This window comes from Pyrgilauda ruficollis, unplaced genomic scaffold (assembly GCF_017590135.1).
Source record: "Pyrgilauda ruficollis isolate IOZ18807 unplaced genomic scaffold, ASM1759013v1 scaffold58, whole genome shotgun sequence".
Classification (NCBI taxonomy): Eukaryota; Metazoa; Chordata; class Aves; order Passeriformes; family Passeridae; genus Pyrgilauda; species Pyrgilauda ruficollis.
The window spans coordinates 158,395-180,272 of NW_024527488.1; the positions used below are offsets into that span (position 1 = coordinate 158,395).

At 38.4% G+C, this 21,878-nt stretch overlaps 1 protein-coding gene across 1 annotated transcript; it reads left to right on the forward strand.

Annotated features, from left to right (window-relative positions):
• The first annotated feature begins 4,235 nt into the window (after positions 1–4,235).
• On the forward strand, positions 4,236–20,446 carry MYOZ2 (myozenin 2). Its single transcript, XM_041482327.1, has 6 exons — positions 4,236–4,396; positions 4,947–5,050; positions 10,066–10,235; positions 11,648–11,777; positions 13,158–13,341; positions 20,018–20,446. The coding sequence occupies exons 2-6, from the start codon at positions 4,975–4,977 to the stop codon at positions 20,247–20,249; spliced, it is 792 nt and encodes a 263-aa protein (XP_041338261.1). The 5' UTR covers positions 4,236–4,396; positions 4,947–4,974; the 3' UTR covers positions 20,250–20,446.
• The last annotated feature ends 1,432 nt before the right edge of the window (positions 20,447–21,878 follow it).

Below are 21,878 nucleotides of genomic sequence, written 5' to 3' on the forward strand. Positions count from 1 at the left end.
TCCAAATCCTGTGGTGAAGGTATCTAAATAGATTCTCTAGATATGGAGAAAGAATTTGGAATTGAATGCAGTACGAAAAGGGTTTATCTCCAAACAAACATCAACCTGCCAGAAAGATGTGCATGCCCTGCACTATTTAAGAGGAAAGGATCTTCTCTTTAAGAGCCCCTTACTGAGGCTGACACAAGGTCATACTGCAATATTGATGCAAGCAGGAGAGGACTTGTATCCTTTTGATGGAAGAATAAAACAACCCCAAAGAGTATGCCAGGCTCACAGTGAGGTGGACCACCCACAGAAATGAAGGAGTTTTCAACCAGTGACCATCAGAACATGCACGTACTGAAATAAAGCTCCCTGGCCAGCTGCTGGCTCTGATTAAGTCTTTGACAGCACAGACTGGTGCTTGTGGCCTTAGCCCTGGGGATTAAATCAGGCTGTCAGCTTTATGTTTTTTAAAATGCCTATTTCAACTGGAAATGAAGCATGAAAGTTTCAGACAACTGTGAGTAATAAACCTTGAGGAGTCACCCCATATTTGCTGTCCTTGTAGGCTGAATTACAGCCATACCCAGAGCACCAGCCCATCCCAGGCTGCTGGGGCAGGTTTCCCACTCTCAGGGAGAGTAGAGGCAATACTGTGCCTCCAAAAATGAAGCTCCATCCCACCACTGCACAGAAAATGTATTTCCCATGTGTCTGTACTAAATGCAGAAAGATCCCACAGCATGGAAAAAAAGCCACTGAAGAAATGCTATTTTTTACGGATTATTTAACTTCAGTCAAACACAGACTGGAGTCTCCTATGAGTTGTACCTATTGAACCATGAATATCAGTGAGAAGTATTATTTAACAGCTAAGATAATTAAACCAGCCTGACAGCCTGTGAGCAAGGGCAATATTAATCTGTCATCCTCCTTTAGGTCTTCTTCTATTACAGACAATGCAGGCAAAACAAGGGGGCTTTATTTCTCAGGCTTTTATGTGAATTGTTACTGAGTCTGATGTGGCAAATGTAAATCCTATAAAATAAAACATCCCATTTGTTTTAAAAAAACTTGAGGATAATGAGATTACTAAATCATAGACTGCATTTTAGAATGTCTTCTTATGGATCCCAGATAAAAAATTATATTCTTTGGATCCTGAACAGAAAGACAACAGTAACAATATTTTCAAAAGCCTATCAAATTATTGATTATACATTATTGAATACATCAATACCTCAAATGCAATGATCTTTTGCCAGTCTGCTCAATGTAGCTACAGAAAAAGTACCAATGAAGCATATAATTGAAATGAAAATACTTAATTTTTCATCTGAAAAAGAAAAAAAAAATCCCTAAGCAAAAATTCAAACTGGACATATTTTTTTAAAAAAAGGCTTTTCCCACACTTTTCATAGGCAGAGAAGGATATTCAAGATAATTCTAGAGTGGGTGTTTTTTTCACTCAAACATATATGAATTTAGAAGTGGAAATAGGGAACCCTGTACTGCCTCAGTCAGATTGCAAGATGTATTTCATGAAAATTTATGACAACAACAGCACTTGGTCTCATTTGCAACACATATAGGAGGCCTAGGTCCAGAATTTAAGTAAAAACAAGATTACAAGTACACTTAGATCTGTGGGGGCCAGTTTCATTTGAAAAAGCAACTGTTGGCAGTTTATCTCCAAAAAAAGGACCAGTTTAATTTTTAAAAGCAACTGTTTGCACTTTATGTCTACCTAACTTATTATTTGGCTCCAGACAGGTATTTTACAGTAAGTTATACCTGCAAATTGCTGTCCAAAGCACAGATGGACACTGAATACAGAAACATCAGCTTCATCATTAATTGAACAGCAACTTTGCCATTGTGTAGTAATTACAGCTCCCTTCTTACAAACAGATATTGCTCATATTTTGAATTATACACTACATATACATTAACAGCCTGAATAGTTCATTGATTTAAATTCATGGCATCAAGTTAGGCAGACATGCCAGTCATAGCCTCAGGTTGAATTTAAGCAACAGTTAAGAACTGAGGCTTTATTCAGCATTTAAATTGCCTCTGTGGAGAGGAGAGGAGAAGCAAAGGATGGAAAAGGAGAGAAAATGAGGGAGAAATGGCCCAGGCTTTTTCCACTTGCCAGCCTGGGTGTCCTTTCTGGTCAATTATGCAATTTAGAGGAAGCAGTGTGGTGGGAAAGAACCAATAAGGAGCTGGAAAAGACCAGACCCAAAGGAAAAGTCCTTTGGTCAAATAAAACCAATTTAACCAAGTCTTACTTGGTTAAATAAAAATGCCCTAAATGAAGAAGACAGGAAAATATTGCTTTTGTTACCAGGCTGTTACCATCCTAGTTTGCCACTAATAAAAGAGTTCTTGTCATGACATGCAGGGTTTAATTTTTATGGTGATGTCACATGGTACTGTAATTCTTTCACCTTCCTTAGCTTTTATTAAGAATTATGGGCATTCTACTAGTCACATATATATATTAATTTCAGCAACTTGGTGTATTTTATGGTGCCCTGGCCCTCTCTGAGCATTATAAAAGAGAGCAGCATTGAACAGGATCAGTTCTAGTTTTGCAGCCATGACAGATACACATTCTTTATTTCAGCTGCAATGACGTGCTTATTTCTACTTTCTATTTCAAAATCTTCACACACTAGTAAGTAGTAAATTAAATTCTGGGATAGTCACTCTACAAAAGATTTTTTTTTAACCCTCAGCTTCAAAACAATAACATTTATGTACTTTTTATTGTATCAAATAGTTAGTTAACGGGAATTGGAGTTGACTAAATATGAGACTATCCTATTTGAGATTTCCTCCTGGATTAAACATTTAAGTCAGTGTCAATCAGATGAATGCCCACTTTAGAATTGCTTTTGGATATGGCTTTGCTGAATTGCATTTGATTCCCACCCCCCACTTCCCCCCCCAATTCATCAGGCTATTTTAACATTAAAATTCTTCCCTCCAATCCCATTTGACAGGCTGGTGATGAACCACTGAGACTATTCAAAGTTGTTAGTTGAATAGGTAAGATTCAACCAAGACTGTGACTATGCTTCTTAGTACTGTTAGAAGTGTCTGATCAAGGCACAAAAGCTAGAAAAAAATCACCAATCAGCAATAGCAGCAGGTCGATTCTGATGGTGAGGATTAAAATGAACATTTCTTTGGGGCAGAGATGGCCAGGATCTCAGAAATATGTTTTGAAAAGCTAAGCAAATGCAATAGAAAGCTTGAGAAAAAATAACGCAATTTTTCAGTTGGACAGGCAGATTTTCAGGACATTGGATCAGGCACATACATTTTATCTATCTCAAAGTGCTTCTTGCTGGAAAAGGTCTGCATGTTGTGTTGGTTTATTTTATTACTCTCCAGATTCCCTTTACAGTCAGAATACATGCAATTTTCTGATCAATCCTCCAAGCCCAGTAAGACCATCATTTTCCATAACAAAAAGGAACTTCCTAGAACAAACTCAAATCCAAATCGGAAATACAAGGACTTCACCTTGCTTTTACTGCCCCAAAATTCATCTATCTGCATTCAGACAGGAGGGCAAGGGGGAAATGTTCCCTTCTGCCACTGTTTTATTCTGTCCAGTTGGTCACTGCCTGGAAATATCTGTGCACTACAAATCACGCATTTCTTTGATAAACTGACACAACACTATCCTGGAATGCTGGATATTAGTGAGCTTCAAATTGCTGAAGAGATCAAAGAAAGTGAAGGGATTTTGAGTAACAGTTTGTGAGGCGTGTACGTGTTGAGCAATTACTCCCTAGCAAGTATAATGCTGAAGAAAATCTCATTTCTTTGGCAGAGCAGCCTCTGTATATCAGCCATCTGCCACTGACTTTAGCCATCAGCCCCTAGAGAAGCAGGGTTTCATCTTTCACTGAAGGATTAGCCCATGCCATTCTCTGCTATAGTCTTGCCTATCTATACACTTAACGCCTTATTTTTAAATGTCTCCTTCCTGATGATAACACACAGATTACAATTCTCAGGGGTGATGAGAAGATGAGGAGACAATCTGTACATCATGGGGGGCATTCCATCGAATTTTCAATAAGTTCTGAAAGGGACATAACCTCTCTTTGTTGTGGGTGCAGTTGAATCTTTTCAGTTCTCTTCTTTTGCCAGGAAGATATGAGTGGCTGGAGTGTTTGGTTCTATATATAACTGGTTGATGTCAGCTGGATGCCAACCCCTTTGGAGAGGATCAGCCCCCCAGTTTGTCTCAGTACTAGGTACCATGCAGATCCCAGCACAAGGGTACAAACCATCCAGGACCAGGCAGGTCATCCCCATGCATAACTAACTTCTGAAGCCTCAGCTAAAGGGTTGACATCGCTTTTTATCTGCACAACAAAACAGTAGGGTAAGTGTATTGTTTCCTGAAATGTTTTGACATTGTCTGTCCTACAAACTGTCATATACAAGACATTTATGTAACCTCTTGATTCTGCAACTTAACAGATGTTTATATTTTTACTTAGTCAGAAATGCACCTTCTTTAAAGATACCAGAGGAACTAGTTTCACTCCTCAGATTCTTTATTACATTAAGAAATTTCAAAATGTAACATTTCTGAAAGCATAAACCAAGATGTAAATTAAAATTAGTTAGGAATTTACATCTTGCAGCATAACCAGTAGATGTGAGAAGACCTATACCACTGACACTGATTTTTGCTGAAGAATTTATGTAACCAACTCAGAGTCCATTCCTTTGAATCTTCTATCCATCAAAACATGTCCTAACATCTGTCTGCAAGCAAGAACTGCCAGTGCATTTTGCAGTGCAGTATTTCTCAGTCAGAAACCCCTGACTTCACTGTTCAGCCACTCTAAACAGGCTGTTGGGAATGAAAGTTGGCCAAACTGTGCACGCTGGCTCAACAATATAAAAAATGTGTTGTTTTTTTGCAGCAAGGAAAAGTCGTATCAGAAAATCACAATGTTATCAGATTCTGCCCTGGCCAAAGAGAGGAAAGAGCAAGCATCAGCCATTATGGATGAAATACACAGAAATGGTATAGCACTGAACCCAGCTTACTGCATATGCAATGTCCTCTAGCCCTCCCTAATACATTTTTTTAATCATACAGTTTAACTCTCTTACAGCTTTGTCTCTGGGTGTCTTGCCATAAATAATCTTGTGGGAGTATCATGCTGCCTATGGTAACTAATCCTTTTGTAGTTGCCTCTTTTCATTTGAAAGCTATTTTCAGACGAACAACTGCTGTGGAGGAATGAAGTAATCTAACAGCTGATGTACATTCTGCTAGGATAGCCTTTCAGAACATTATTTGGGGTTAATAACATGACTTCATTCCACATTAAAAGGCTATCATCTAAGAAACATAATGATCTGTACCCTCTTAGTTTGTTTTTCTTTTGTCTGTTTCACTCTGCTTTTTTATGTAAATGATAAAAAAATTTGAAACAAATGTTCACATCTCCATTCTTCTCAAATCTTGTCTGTGTAACTAACACATTTTACTAGCATTTGGCATTTTCTCTAATGCATAGCCACCAATTAATCTTATTTGACAGAAATTTTACTTCTCTGGAGTTGCACATTTGGGAAGGTCGTTTGATTTTCTAAAACAGGTTCTTGAAGCTATGCTTCTAGCGTGACACCTTAAGAAGCAATTAACTCCATGGGGAATACAAATCTGCTTGGCTTTCATTAGGCATGTGCTGGATGCTTTTGGAGAGCCTTCCAATCCTGCCCATGAAGCCTTTTCTACCGTCTGCATAAAAGATCAATTTTCTAAAAGTGATAAGCACCCCACAATCCCCACTGCAACCACAGGGAGCTGCATTAATATTTAGAATTTATGAAAGTTATACCATTTTCATGGGATGAAATATTGAACATGGAATTCCAGTTTTGCAAAATCTTTCCAGTGGGCTTTTGTTTCAAAGACCTTGTGGATGGTTTCTGCACTTACTTCATGACCATTGTGACTGCATGAAGAGTAGGGTGAGGGACTTAGGAATTTTTAGAACAAGAAGCTACAAGTTTGCCTGGTCCTACTCCTTCTGATTTTTCCAGAGGTTTTTTTTCCTGAAGTTTCTATTCCTAAACAAATACCTCTTTCCTGTTTCAATTCTCCACTGAACATGCACTCAAATCTAAAAGCCAGTCTGTCCTTCCAGATTTCATTGCAACCCCATTTTTTTTTTGGTATTGTAAACCCAAGCATGCATGTGCCTGAAATAGCCTGTAAGCTCTTCAGGGCAAAAGGAAAAAAAAGTCTTTCATATGTTTGTTTGGAACCAGGCATTTCACATGGTAAATGTTGCTACTATTCATAGCAATACTAATAAATGTAGCATACAGCCCTTGAAATCATTGGCGTATTTGGATAATCTGTGCTGATGCTTAACATTTGCCTCACATAATCTTCCCTTTTATTATTTACGTATTATCAGATTTACTGTCAAGATTCATACTCATAGTTATGGCAGCTTATCCTGCAAGATATGCTGTGATATGTGGCCACTGAAGGCAATTCTAACTCTTAGTAAAATTCTATTTTTGCCTCTTCTTCGGGTGCTTGAGATATTTATATGTTAACAAAAAATGAAAGTCCATGAAATGGGTGTGATAAGAGACTGAAATTTATAACTGTACAAGCTCAGTGAAGCCAGATAGAAAAGAGAAGGATAACCAAAGCTGTGGTGACACAAAGTATAAGCCAGTTCTTTGGGACCAAATCTGAACAAGCCTTGGAAAAACCAAGGAGAAATAGCACATTTAATTAACTAGATTCAGCTTAACTAATTTTTGACATTTTGTTTCGCCCTGAATTGTTAATTCAATGAGCTTAATTTGATATCTAGAAGGTGAACTGCTGTCTCTCTGGGCTTGGAATCACTATTCTTAATGACAGTCCTGCAACTGGTATTTACATCAAAACTAAATGTACAGTTCCAGTCAGTCTCACAGCCCTGTGAAACTCCCCACTGCTAACCCAGGTACACAATAACACAAGGCTCTGTTATAACATAACATAAACCCTAGCACCTTGGAATGGTGTAAGCGTTCCTACTCCACTTTTATTTCAGACCCTGTTTATTATAATGCTTTCAGGTAAACAGTGACTCTCCACTTCCTTGTTAAAAGACGTTCATAGCAGAAACAGTTGTCCAAAACCAGCCAAGTTTTTTGCCAGTGTGTGAGATCACCAGTCTCAGAGCAAGACTGGTGAAGACTGGAAGTCCACCTCTGCTGTTGGCTTGTGGGACATTACTTTGTCCCAGTTTTTAGAGAAAGTTAAAATGCTGCAGGAATAGACACCAACTTTAAAAATGCTGCAGGAATAGATACCAACTTTAAAACTTCTCACAGTCTCAAAGAGAAACTGCATGAGTAAATCAGTGGGTGCATATAGCGACCTTCTCAAGCCCTTGGTTTGTCACTGGCAGACTTGGACTAACCAGAACATTTCTAAGAACACTTGGTAAAGAAAAACTTGGATGTAATACATATGTTTAAGGAAGCCCATCACTTAAATCCCACATCCTGTTCTACATTACTTCTTAAATGTATTCTTCAGTATCTATGTGATTAACTGTCTTTTCTGATAGAGTTAAAAGATCTTATTTCTGATACTACAACAAACACACTTTCCAATATATATCATCAAAGTTTATAGTCCAGATTAAGATATTTAGAAGATTGTAAACTGAAGGATTAAAGGAATATTAGGTAATGAATGCAGGAGGGTCTATATAAATCATATTTAAGTACAATCTGCTGTGATTTTACGCACAAGATGAGAAGGACTCGGCAGAAGAAAATTAAAGAAATTACGCTAAAAGTTTAAGATTAGGATTAAACTATGAATTAAATTTTTCAATGTTCATCTATGACATTAATGTTCTCTTTCTATGATCCCCTAAATGTCCTCCTTCTCTCCTTCTCCATCACCTTATCTGCACTGACACTGAAACTATCCCTAGACACATCATAAAGCTAGACAGATGATTAGATTTTACTTGGCAAGGAATTCAAATGAACTTTACACTTATGATTTTGGGATGCTGCCTGGATACACAAAAGTACACAACTGTGGGTTACAAAGTAGCTTGGAGCCTTCAGTTAACATTAACAAGAACAGTGTGTATGTAAGGGAACAGCAAGGCCCAAAATAGATAACATCCAGAGTGTCCCAGAAGAATCCTGAGTGCTTTGGACAGGGCTCTGCAATTGCCTTGGCTCCCCAGTCTCTGAGGATGTGCACGCTCCCCATTCTGCGTACAAACAACAAAAACTTTTCTATGTGAAAGTGTTGCTGAATTGTGGGGTCAATTTCTTTCTTCTTGCTAATATAAAGCCATCCAGCAGTCTCTACCTCTGCAGTCATTTTGAGAAACGATAAAATCAAAATATCACTTGAGGTCTAAATTTCAGGCCACGGGCCAATAACCAGTATGGTTATCTCCATGTCAGAGCCAAAATCCCACCGCTATCAGCCACTGATAGGGATACACTGGGCAAGCTGAGTCATTTTCTCCCATGTTAAGAACTCTCTGTTTTGCAACTAGCTCTTAAATAACAAAAGGTTGTTAGGATTCTTTGCACACACTATTTTTAAAGCAGGAGTGCACAATCCAGCTCATGATCCAGTTAACTTGCTCTTGTTCCACTGAAATCCACTGCAAGCATTCAGTTGAAATTGGTATGGACAGAAATGGATCAACAGGGCACTCTAGGGCCCATCTACTTGTTTGATGTACTATGTGGAAAACTCTTGTCCATCCAGCTTCAGCTAAATATTTAATATATCTGTCTCCATTAAGTATTCCTAAATGCCAGCACATCACATTGTTTTTCCAGCATGAAGTTACTAGGAGACACATGCCAGGCTAAACATGCCATTTACTAAAAACAAAACCCTTCATATGCAATATTGACTTTGGCATTAGCTACCTTCTGAAGCTAATTAATTTGTAATGTTAATTTTAAACTGGGCTTCCCGCCTGCTTACCTGCTTACTCTGATAGCAGGATATGTATTATGTGTAATTTGTCCTCATTTCATTTTAATGTATTAAAATACATGTCAAAGTTCAGAATTTTAAATCCTAAGACCATAAGAATATGTGAAGCATAGAATGTCTTATTTTTGCTATATTTCTTAAATTCTGCAATGCTCTAAGCAAAAATTAATAAATAGAAAAGAGTTTCTTCAGTGTTTAGGTATCTGTGTTCTAAGGTTTAAGTTTTATCTCTAGGTTGAGGACATTCAGTGAGAGTTCAGTCATTAACCAATAGCTTGTTCAGTGCCACCAGCATCCCAGCTTCCAGAACACCATCATGAAGATGCCATAGGAATTCTGGCATTCCTATTCTCTTTTTACAATCCTGATTGATTTCCCCATCTCTTGCCTATGCAGTCTCCTTTTCAAATTCCACAGGATGTGAATAAAGACAGAAGAAATTTCCCCCAAGTAGTGAATAAAGAAATATGCATCCAGTACTTCAGTTTCCTCTTAGAGAGAATAAAACCCAAAAGGTCCTAAATGAGTCAATTCCTAGAAGCAGGTTGTAATTCTTTGCTAGGACTCATTTTCCATACCTTGAGCTTCATTTTGAAAGTCAGTCTAAAAATAGCATTTAATAGAAACTGGTAGGCCTGTTTAAAAGGAGTTATCTCTTATCTAGCCCATGCAGGACACAGAAAGTTAACTGAAGGTTTGATGTGGGAACCTGGCATAAGGAATTTTGTTCCCAGTTTTAGCAGAAGTCAGTTTTCACTAGCCTGCTATTAATATAGTGTGTAGGACACTGTAGATCTGATCATGATAGCAGCTAACTTGGAGCTTGAGGTGCTTATCATTTTTGAGAATACAGGTTTGTGGTATTCAATAATCTCCAAAATTCAGGAAGAAGGCTTTATTTCACTAACACCATGTGACACTGTGCTACGTATTAGCTAAACATGCATGAACAAGTTGTTGGATTTCAGGTGCAGAGCATGGAATATCAGACATTTAAGAGAAACAGAGGTTTGTACTTACCCATTGCATTGCAGTCTCACCCACCCTGAACCTTGGAAAAAAGGTCAGCACGCCCAGAGATATCATGGTGGAGGAACTGTCGACGCTCAGCAACAGAGGGGCCAGGCTCTTCAAGCGGCGCCAGCGGAGATCTGACAAATACACATATGAAAATTATCATTACGTGGCCAACAAGCCAAGAAATGTGAGTAGTTTCTAATGACTTCTTAGTGATTCTACATTGGGTCCTTTGGCACTCGTGATACGCTTTGTGTATGACTTACTTGTAGTTTCAGGAGAAATACAAGCAAAGTCCTGGAATGAGGCTAAGAAAAAGTGAGCCAATTGTATTTTATTAAATGAGATCCTATAGACAAGAAAATAAATTTACATTTATTTTTATATGGTATAGATATTTCCAACGTCTTTGATAACTTGCTCAACAGATTTTAAATTACACTGGGATAAAATGAGATCCAGTTTGAGCTTTGATAAATCTCCCTTTTTAAAATAAATCTGCACAAAAGAAATCCCATATAAAAACATCTGAATAACTCCACTGATCACCCAAGGCTATTACTAAACTATTGTTTAAAAGCCCATCGATGAATACTGTCCCCCCCCATTTCTCCCTCTATTGAATATTAGAAGCTACACAGATAAATTCTGAGCACACCATCAATCTTGCCAGAATTCTCTATGCAATTACATGATTTTGCTACAGTCTGACAGATCCATTTCCCTCTAGTCCACTTTTTCCCCCCCAAAACCACAGAATACACTTGGTTTACAATCAGTAGGACATTCCAACACATGAAAAAATGATGCCTCTGGCTCCTGTTCCCTCCCCTAAGTGACTATTTAGCACTGCTGGTGGTATCTGCATCATCTTTAGGATTCTGCCTGCCAGAGTTAATCTTTCTAACATACTTCAGGGTGACTAGAAAACATTCTGCCTTGATCTTTTTTTGTTGTTAGTTCAAGTTTAAACAAGTATTATTTGTTTGCTTTCCTATTCAAGAAACTTATTCTAAACCAGTCTATATTTAAATTGCTTTTAGCCTATGTGTCATGGCTAAAATAAGATGCTGACTTCTTATGAGAGTCTAATTCTATATTTATGCAACAATGATTAAGGCTTCAGATGTTTCCTTAGAACTGATATCCCAATAGGAGGGTGGAAAATAACATCATATCATGAATCTCCAGAAAGTGACCTGCTCTGAAGTTGTTATTTTTACTACAAATAAAGGAAAAGACAATCCCAAACAAAAGCAGTTCAACAAATGCAGCAAATCTTCAACTGATATGGGAAGAGAAGCTTTGAAGAATCAATGCTTTGAAACTCAAAGGGATCAAACTTGGCAAATTTTTTGACCCTTTGGGTAGCATGGTGGCTGTGTCAGGTACAGAACAGCTTCTAGTGTCCAGTGACCAAAAAAAAATGCTCATTTTTGGTTACTTAGACAATGTAAGTGTGAAGGGGATACTCTACCAAGCAGCAGCACAGTGTGCTTTAGTATTGTATTTTAGATCTGGCCTGTAAATCAGAGCACTGGTGCAGCCTCCCCAGGGAATGCCATACCTGAAGTGTTATTTTCTCCTGTCTGAATGCAGCGTGGAGAGCCCATCCAGAGTGTCAGAATGGACGGCCTCAGTGTGGAAGGAATCCCCCAGCATGCCCCAATGACACCTCCCAACACACCTGACCCCCGGAGCCCTCCACACCCTGACAACATTGCCCCAGGTAACATGGGAGTCTGCAGACACTGAATGCATTCAGTCTCACTGCACAGCAAAGAAATGACCATTTTAAAGGCAGTATCTTCAATAAGAAGATAATGGACTAATATTAGAAATAGACACACTCGAGTCAGGTAACTAATCAGAACTTCTCCCACAAATGTAAAGTGATGCTCTTAGCTGCTTGTGTTCATTTTTAAAAGATCTGATATACCTTTAGTACTACTTCTCTCTATACTGAAAACATAACTTAATATCAAGAGAGACTGCTCCTATATATACAGGTCTTAAAAAAACACTGAGAAAGAGATTCTCTCACTTAAAACTATGTTAATATATTGATTTTTCTTTGTCAAACCATTGTTTCCAACATGCAACACCCTGCTCAACAGTCAGCCAGCTATCCATTGTAGTTTAATTATCCATAAATGTAAATCTGAAGCCACTAAATTTTGCTGGAACTCTTTAGAGCGGAGTAACTTTGAAAGGAATTTGCCTCTGGCTGCATAAACTGTTCTTTTTTAAATCCTTAACTGTGAGGGTACTGTTGGCTTTATTTAAAGGAGTGAGTTACAAGAAGGCCTTATTTTGTATTCTTTAAAGACTAGAGAAGGCTAATTTGTTTAATTAATTTATTCAGTGATATAGCCCTTCTTCCTGTTTATGAATTATCCATGAGCAGACCGTGGTTTTTACAAATTCATTCTTTGTTCAGAATCACTCAATGCATGTTTTGTGCAGACCTTTTCCAGTCCATGTAAACTAGGTCAGTCCTGCTCTGCTGGTGTCTGCTGAGGCTCTGTGCATCCTTTGGCCAAACACAATGCAAACAGAGGTAATTTCCATTGCTAAGACATGATAGAAATCTTCAAGCCTTTCTTTAGGCAAAAAAGGTCTGGTCAGAGTAGGTACTAAGCCATGGCGAGGTTTAAGCTTATAGAATGAAATAGCATTCCTTTAAAGACTTAGATGTAGATGTACTTGAGAAAAATTTCACTCAAAGAGATAGAATTATCTTACTTTTAATCAGCAGTCTGTTTTTTAAAATCTTTTTGTTAATTTAGCCCAAGGACTATGTACTCTCTGTTTTCAAACAAATGCTTACAATAGAAACAAATTTATAAAAAACCAAAATAAACTCATCTTCAAAAGAAGTTGGAATACTTTGGAGGAGTTATTTGTCTAAAAGGCTACAAATTTACAAATCTGGCTACCCTGCCAGATCTCTGTTTCTGTGTAGCTGTGGCCTGGTGACTTGACCCAAGTGTTCATTTTAACTCCCTGAGAAGTTCTGCTGTGTTGGTTCCTGCTTGCACAGGACGGTGGCAAGGAAGCAGAAAACACAAAGAATCATTATAATCATTTTACCTTGATCACATTGCAGGATATTCTGGACCACTGAAAGAAATTCCTCCTGAAAAGTTCAACACTACTGCTGTGCCAAAGTATTACCAGTCTCCCTGGATAGAAGCCATTAGGGATGATCCAGAATTGCTGGAAGCTTTATACCCTAAACTTTTTACACCTGAAGCAAAGCCGGAACTGCCTGACTACAGGAGCTTTAACAGGTAATCCTGAATGAGCACTGAATTTTACTGACCAGAGGAAAATTACTATGAAATTACTAATAAAATGTTTCCACCAGCTTAAAAAACCCTACAACCTGTGTTTGCAAGTGTATGCATAAACATGAACACACACAGAGACTCCAAGTGGTAAACAAGAGCATTAAGGAGCAAATTAGCCTATCCCTAAAGTATGGGCCCAAATTCAAACTGTAGAACTAGGAACAGAAAATAAATGGCTAAAAATATTGAAAGAAAGAATCAGAATCCAGTGCCAAGAGAAGCTGTGGATGCCCATTGCTGGAGGTATTCAAGGCCAGGTTGGATGGAACTCTGAGCAACCTGGTCTAGTGAAAGGTCTCCCTGCCCATGACAGATGGGTTGGAACTCAATCATTTTTAAGGGTTCTTCCAACCCAAACCACTCTATGATTCTATGATTCTGTGATTCAGTGTACTCAATACATGGGAAATAAGAGCTTTAATTCCTTTCAGGATGCCTATTGTTGACTTCAGTAAGTATGGTATTGTCAGATCTCTCAGTCAGAACTTTGTTTCTAAGTTGTATAATGCAAAGTACTCTTTTTCTTTTTCTTTTTTTTAATACAACTCACATGGCTTTGTTTTAGGCAATGATGGTGCAATGAACTTTATCCCACAACCAATCCCTTGTGCTATATAGCTAAAAGATTTCTCTTTTATTGCAGTGTAACATTTTTTATATATTTGATAACCTTCAGCAACAAATTAACAAATTAAATATTGTTTTACTTACATAGTAACTAGTGTACCATGGCTTTCAGCAGAACTTCTAGCTATATGGACAACACTGGGTTTTTAAAGCTTTAAAGCAAATTCTTACTCATGTCTTTTGCTTTCTTTCATTCCATTTACACTATTTTTATTTACTGAAGTAATGGACTGAGTGACCCTGCTGAGTTCCAGACAGCTGAGCCAAACCAAAACCCCTCCTCAAAAGGCCAGACAGCAATCTACTGAAAAACAAAATTGTTCATGGCAACACAAACTTAGAGAAAGAGAAATATACCACAAACATCATTTGTGTTCCTGATGCTGGTGGGGGCCTCGACTATGAGTGCAAGGACTAAAACATTACACAATTCAACATCAAAATTGGCACTGCAGACACTGCATTAGTTCTGATTTCCTAGCAGCAATATACATTGCCACGTTAATAACTGAGTCTGTGTGGCACACTCTTCTCAGCAGACAAAATAGCAAATGCAAGTCAGAGATGTGCCACAGCTGCCAACATCAGAACAGTAACAGCACAGTTTACATACTGTGCTTATTGTAACCTAAAAAAAAAAAAAAAAAAAAAAAAAAAAAAAAAAAAAAAAAAAAAAAAAAAAAAAAAAAAAAAGAGTAATTAAAAAAAGAGAGCCCAAGAAAAAATGCTGAAGATACAAATGCATGGAGACAGAATCAGTTCTCCCTCTCACAAGAGGTACTAGTCATTATTGTGAAGGACAGCATCAGACAGGGCACAGAGACTCCATTAACAGGGATATCTGTCTTGAGACGGTGTCTGATGGCTTCTTTGTGGATTTTAAGGCTGTCTCTGTGGCCCTGTGTTCTGCTAGCTGCCCTCTTCACAGCACTGACTATTTGGATTTCTTTCTATGTGAAAAAAAAAAAGAAAAAAAAGAAAAAAAAAAAAAAAGAGTAATTAAAAAAAGAGAGCCCAAGAAAAAATGCTGAAGATACAAATGCATGGAGACAGAATCAGTTCTCCCTCTCACAAGAGGTACTAGTCATTATTGTGAAGGACAGCATCAGACAGGGCACAGAGACTCCATTAACAGGGATATCTGTCTTGAGACGGTGTCTGATGGCTTCTTTGTGGATTTTAAGGCTGTCTCTGTGGCCCTGTGTTCTGTTAGCTGCCCTCTTCACAGCACTGACTATTTGGATTTCTTTCTATGTGGAGTTTCTCCTTGTATGACATGGCAGAACTGTGGCTCACCAGAGTCTGAATTTCTTGAACATATGTGCATTCTTATAAGGGAAAAGTCAGTACTCTCTCTTGTAACTGCCACAAAACCCTAAAATTCGGCACATAAATCCAGATCCAGACTGTGAAACTGGTAAAACTCAAACCAAAAATATATATAAACATAGTCCACCACAACTCTTCTTTTCATGGAAAAAAACCCTGATATCCAGTAGAAAAGGATGCCTGGCAGCGCTAGAAAAGATTTACATGCTACAGTCACACTTATGTTTCTAGCAGATTTAAAAAAATTTGAGAATTCGAAAAATTAAAATTCAAGATACTCTTCTCTTGGAGAGGATTTCACAGCCATGACTTAGACGTCTACACTCCCAAAAATGCACAGGAGAGTGTTTGATGATGGGATTTAAAACAGCACGCTGCCATGCCAAGCTATCCAGCAGAAGAAGACTAACTGGACTTCTGTGTCTAGATCCTACTAAGTCATTCTGTGCATCTAGGTTACAGCATCCTTGGCTTGCTTAATTGCAGTCTTGGAGAGAAAGCAAATTATACTGTATTAAACAATTAAAATGTGATACAATGGCACAATTTTGTTATCAGTGAGGGTATCTATCTAGGCTTTCCATCCTGCTTCATCAACCAGTAAAGTGCCATTGTGTTTTTCTCCTGCAAAGCACTGCTACAGTCACCATTAGTCAGGAGGGGTGTGGTTAACATCAAGTGTGAGCCATAGGATTCCCAAGGGAAATGGGCCTGGGATCCCTCCCGGTTCATTCACTGGCGTCTGTTGAAGTGGCACTCAGATTTTACAAACCATTTCAGGCTCCTTTCAGCTTTCCTTGTTACACAACAAACTGGAAAAGCAGCACAACCTGAGCAGGTAGGGAGGTCTGATGTGTTGGAACCAAGGCATACATACTCAGTTAAAGTATCTTCAGCATTAAACAGCTTTCAGTTTTATCAGATTTTTTCCCCACTGTCCAGCAGTGAAGAGGTGGCTGTGGACCCTGCAGCTGTGCAATTTTTATAACAGTAAAACAGTATTTAAAACAAATAAGGAATTCATAGAGGTATTTTTTTGAGTGTAGTATTCATTTTAAGCTGCAGGGACCTCGCAGTGCTGGCAGATCACTGGAGGAAGAGCTGTGGCAGTAAATGTCAGGAGGGTTTGCACTGCAAGGCAGGGCTGTCAGTGAGACAGGCAGCGGTGCTCTGACAGCACAGCACTGGGCAGAGGGGAGTGGGGCTCAGAGGGGCTCTGAACACACTGTGCACACCAAGCTACTCTTTCTCCTCCTCAGAGATAAAACCAATCTGTGCTAGCAGAGAAAAGCAGCAGAACAGACCATGCCATCTGGCTTCTTTTGGAGATTCATTCCTATTAGGATTGAAGAAGCATTCGCTAGTGAAAAAATTTCTTGTCTCTTCTACCAGTGCGGAAGCACCAAGTAATGAATCTGTGGGAAAGCAACATGAATCTGCATTTGCTAAGGAGTTTATAATATTACTTAAATTAGTACCTTTATTCCATCTGCTTTCTTGGAGCTGGATAAAATGTCAAAGGTAGGATTATGAGTAACATACAAAGCACCACATCTTACTCACATAGGACAAGCAAGTCAGACTAGTTCTGCCTCTCCTACCAGACAAATTGTATTCAGCTTTCTCAATTCCCAAAGACTACTCTTTCAAAAGCAGTACAGGAATTCAGTCCGTCTGGACTGGGCTCTGTTTTCATTGATTCATGGATTCTGAAGTCTATCATAAAATGCTAATATCCAGAGTCTCATAGGAGTTTTGGGTGCTAACTTCAAGTGATGTGAGATTAGTAGGAGCTGGGTGCTTAGCCAGTTCCTTAGCACCCAAATACCTCTGTGAAATTAGCATTAGCTCTTGCACTAAGCTCCTGTGAAGCTCTGAGCATTTTGCAGGGTCAAATTCTTTGCTCCTACATCTCTTTTTTTTTTTTTTTTTGCAGTGGAGAGCTCACTATGAATGATGATCCCATTTTAAAATGTGTTTGTGATTATGTAACCAAAGGTGCTAATCTAATGTAGTTAAGACATTTCTTCAGACTTTCCCAAATCATTAGCTACAAGCAGTCTCCTATGTTGGGACAATATAATATTCAATAAGAAAGACTAAAAAATTAAAAAGATATCCTGTTAAAACAACATGTAAAAATAAACATGATTGTGCCTGCTATTGTTAAATCAAGCACCTACTTTTTAGGAATATGCAAAGCGAATATTAAACAATCTGTTACACTTCCTGGTGTCATTTCCTATGGCTCTGAACCAGCATTTCCACCCTTATGAGCAATGACTACTGGAATTTTTTAGGCATGACATTTAGGCTTCTATACAATGAATCAGAGCTCAAGTAGCACAGCTGATGTGCACACAACAGAGGTCATTACAACACCATGTTGTCAGACAAGTTATTGCTCACAAGAATATATTTACTGCTGCTGTAAAGGAAAATCAACATCTCTTAGCCAATTACTGTACTCTCCTTTCTGTCAATTGTCATGTGCCCCTGCCTATAAGGCAGAAATGCAGAGTTCTCTGAGGCCAGACTTTGTAGCAACTGCAGGGGGGTATTTTGCCACAAAAGATACTTGAATTTCTGAAGAAAGCCCTTCTGTTCTTGTTACATACAGGAATATGCTCTATTTAAAACCCTTAAATACTACAAAGAGGATGTTTTAGACAACAGAATTGTTTTGCAAATTATACCACTATTACAATTCTGTTTATTTTGATTATCCTTTTAATATAAACATCAATGGCAATTAAACATCACAACAATGTGAGAATGTGTATCGTAATTAGGGCAGCAATTAAAGCAATATTTATTATCCGGTGAGATGCAGATCACTACATTCACTCTGTGCCAATTACCAAGCAATTATTTTAATTGGTATCATACGGTATCCATGTTGACATTGTGACCTAGAAGACAGCTCCACAAGAAAAGCTTGATACCACAGGCTCGATACCAACTTCGGATAAACAATTTCCTTTGACCCCAAAAGAGTTTAATGCCTGGACTGGTTGCTGCTGCTGCTTCTGCAACTTCTTGTCTTATCATGATTTGAGACACATTTTTTGAGCTTAATCTAAAGCTGTGCTCTTCTCTCAGTGAGGGTGCATGCCCAGAGCTTGCATGATTTTTTATATCTCCCAGGATTGATGCTTTGCAGTTAACACCATCCCCTTCAACAAATGCTGCTCGTACCAAAATGCAGTGAATCATCCATGTAATGAGAGAGCAGCAACATTTCTTTCATGTCACAGATTCATTTTTCTGAACTAATCTCTTCTTTTTGTGTATGTGTACTTCATTCTTAGTACTTTGGGGGTAAAAACTTAGGGGTTTTATCCTGCTGAAAATCCTAGACAGATCTTCAAACGATCTCTTTTAGTTTCTGTTTCTGTTGGTATTACTTTCTCTGGGCTTCTCCTGTAATACCTGGAACCACTGGAAAGATATTCCATCAGATATGTTGTTCTGTACCACACACAAAATATACCAAGACTGTTGAAATTACATTTCAACAAAAATTAATTTTCCCATGCCATTACATGTCTGGTTTTTGCAGAAATCAGGTGCTCTTGTGCAGTTTAAAAATCTGACACTCTTCACTGGCTAGAATATAGCCCAGCAAAGTTATGCAGCTGATCAAAATGCAGAGCACATACCATAGTCTGTTTGTTTGTCCAAAGAAGGCTGGAAGAAGTGACAGGAAAACTCAAGGGGTTTTTTTTCAGTCTGAAACCTGTATATACAGAAGATCAGGGGAGGTATTTGGAAATACTGTTGTTTTAAAGTATTTGCAAATGCATGTAAGAGTCAACTTCAGCTTATAGTATTCCTTATCTTCCAGTTTCTCAGGCTTACTGCCTGAGGGAAAGTCTACATTTAAATAACACAAAAATACTCGCTGAACAGTGTTTCAAGGTTTAGTTACATAAACATTTTCTTCAGAAACAAAGCTGGTGTATCAAGTCCTCACCCATTCCCTCCTTTCCAGAGCCTGTTGTCTTTGGCTGTTGCTTTCTGCTTCACTCATTAAGCTCCACTCGTCTTCACTTGTATTGCTACAATTGTTCGAGCATACTGATATAAACCAGATTGCAGAAATAATTTGGATTTTGAAGTGCTCCTCTGTTTTGAAGGGTCTTTGTTTAACCCAGATCACAGAAGTGACCCAAGTTAACAGCACAACCCACATACATTCTAACTGGTACAACAATATGGTGCTGAAACATAGTGTAGTGGGAGGAACAAGCAGCTGAGGAGAGGAGAAAATGGGGTGAGAAGTCTCTGAACTAATTACTTGCTAGAGAGAATGTGTTGAGCTACAGTTTCAGACTTATCAACCTATCACCAAAAAAATAACTTTAGTAACTGTGACTCACCAATTACATGGTTTTCTTGTAATGTCTTTTTCTCTTCGCTTTTCCATCCATTTGAATTTTTGAAAAGGCTGCAAGCTTTATCTAAGAGGAAAGTAATCAGATCTTAAAGAGAGTTTCCCAGAAAAACAAACAGAATGCTTTTTTTTTTCTTTTTTCCTGAAGCTTGAAAATGTAAACAAGAAACTGGAACAAAAATCTGTTCTTTTCAGTTTCTGGGGGGGAAAGAAAACAAGTATTTTTAAGATCACATTTAACTTTTATTTCTCTGATATCTACAGAGTTGCCACTCCCTTTGGTGGTTTTGAGAGAGCATCAAAGCTGGTTAAATTCAAGGTACCAGATTATAATATGCTGATGCTAAACGATCCCAGATTCATGATCCTTGCAAACCCTCTTGCTGCCAGAAGATCCTTCAACAGGACTCCCAAAGGATGGACATCCGAGAATGTCCCTGTAGTGTTCATTCAGCCTGCGGAATCCAACACCGTTCCAGAAACAGAGGACCTGTGAGAGAGGCTGCATTCTACATGGCACAAAATGCTCAAAGCTGCACATCCGTGTATTTTTGGTCCAAATATTACTAAAGGTTACTGACAAAATTTTTCCTTGGAAGCTGGATTATAATTAATAATGTGGGATGCAGTGTCTCTTTTCTGGCACCCGGTTTCATCTGTAAACATGAGCTAAATAAAGTCACTTGGAAAATATGACAGTGATGTTTTCTGTTTGTGTTTACATGTTCTTCTTTTACTTTCTGAAACATTTACATGTCATTTAAGAGCAGGTGTACCAAGAAAAAAGAAGTGACACTACTCTCGAGGGACTTGAAAGGTACGGTCATTTAGGGAAAACCAAGCAAACTCTGCACTCAATGCACCCCAAGTCCTGCCTGCTCTAGGTAAGCTGTGACAAATCAACCTTCTGCCCAAACCCTGCTTTTAGCCCAAGGTAAGAACTGTGTTATTACTTCAGTGACAGCAAGTTCAGGCCATTTTCCTCCTTTCTGACTCTTCCTTAGCTGTTATGATGCACATCAGTGCCTGTGTCACCTGGATTTGTTTACAGAAAACTCTGTAAATTTGGCAATGACAAAGATTACATACTGGGATGAAAAAGTACAGAGGTATTTCCTGGATGTCTAGAATGTTTGTATTATTCACAACTAAAAAGCCCAGCAATGACTGGTTATGTCAAACATACAAATATAGTATCACCAAGCTCTCTTACCACAAATGTTTCTCTTACTAGAAGGAAATTTCATAGACCTTTTCCCCTACATCTGTACTGGGACTTAAAAGAATGAGAGAGTCCTTGCTCTTGATATGCTGACAAGCTCTGATATTTTATAAATATCAGTATACATGTTTTTCAAATGTCATTTCAGTGCAGGTAGTTGGCAAAAGGAAATTTTGCCATCCATTTCCTTTCATTTACTTTGTCACACAATTTTCACAAATAAATGTACAGGTGCTGAACAAATTTAGGAAATAAAGAAATAAATTTAAAAAAAAAACAAAAACACTTCATTGACTGAGAACACTTTCTTAGCAAGGAATTAGTTTGGGGATTTTAACTGTGCACATTGTACGACCTTTAAATGGACAATGACAAAAATACAAATTCTTCAAAGTTAAAGCTGCAAGACTAAATAAAAAACCTATGGTGCGTTGTAATGCAAATAAGTTCTGGATGAATTAGCATTTTATGAGCATTCATAAGGCTGTTTGAAGAGAAATATGAGAAAACTGGTGCATAGCACATACACAGCGAGGACTGTGAAGAGGGGATACATAATTTTTACTGTATTCTCTGTAAAACAACCTATACATGCAGAGCATGCCATCTTGCTTCTTACACAGCACACATAATGGCAACCTTAGTTCCCTATTTATCTGTGGATCCACTGGAGCAGAACGGGCTCAGGAGGCTTCAGATGTCTGAGAGGCGTAGAGCCTGCTATGGACACGTTCAGCTGATGGTCCGAACAACAAAACCACGGACAGTCCTTATGCTCCGTCTGACACTTCTCAGAGGAGCTGCGTCCCCACAAAGCCGGGAGCTCTGATTCCGCTCTCAGCTCAGCCATTAGCTGCAGAGGAGGAGCCCTGTGCCTCCTGCCTCCCAGCTCTGCCACCAGAG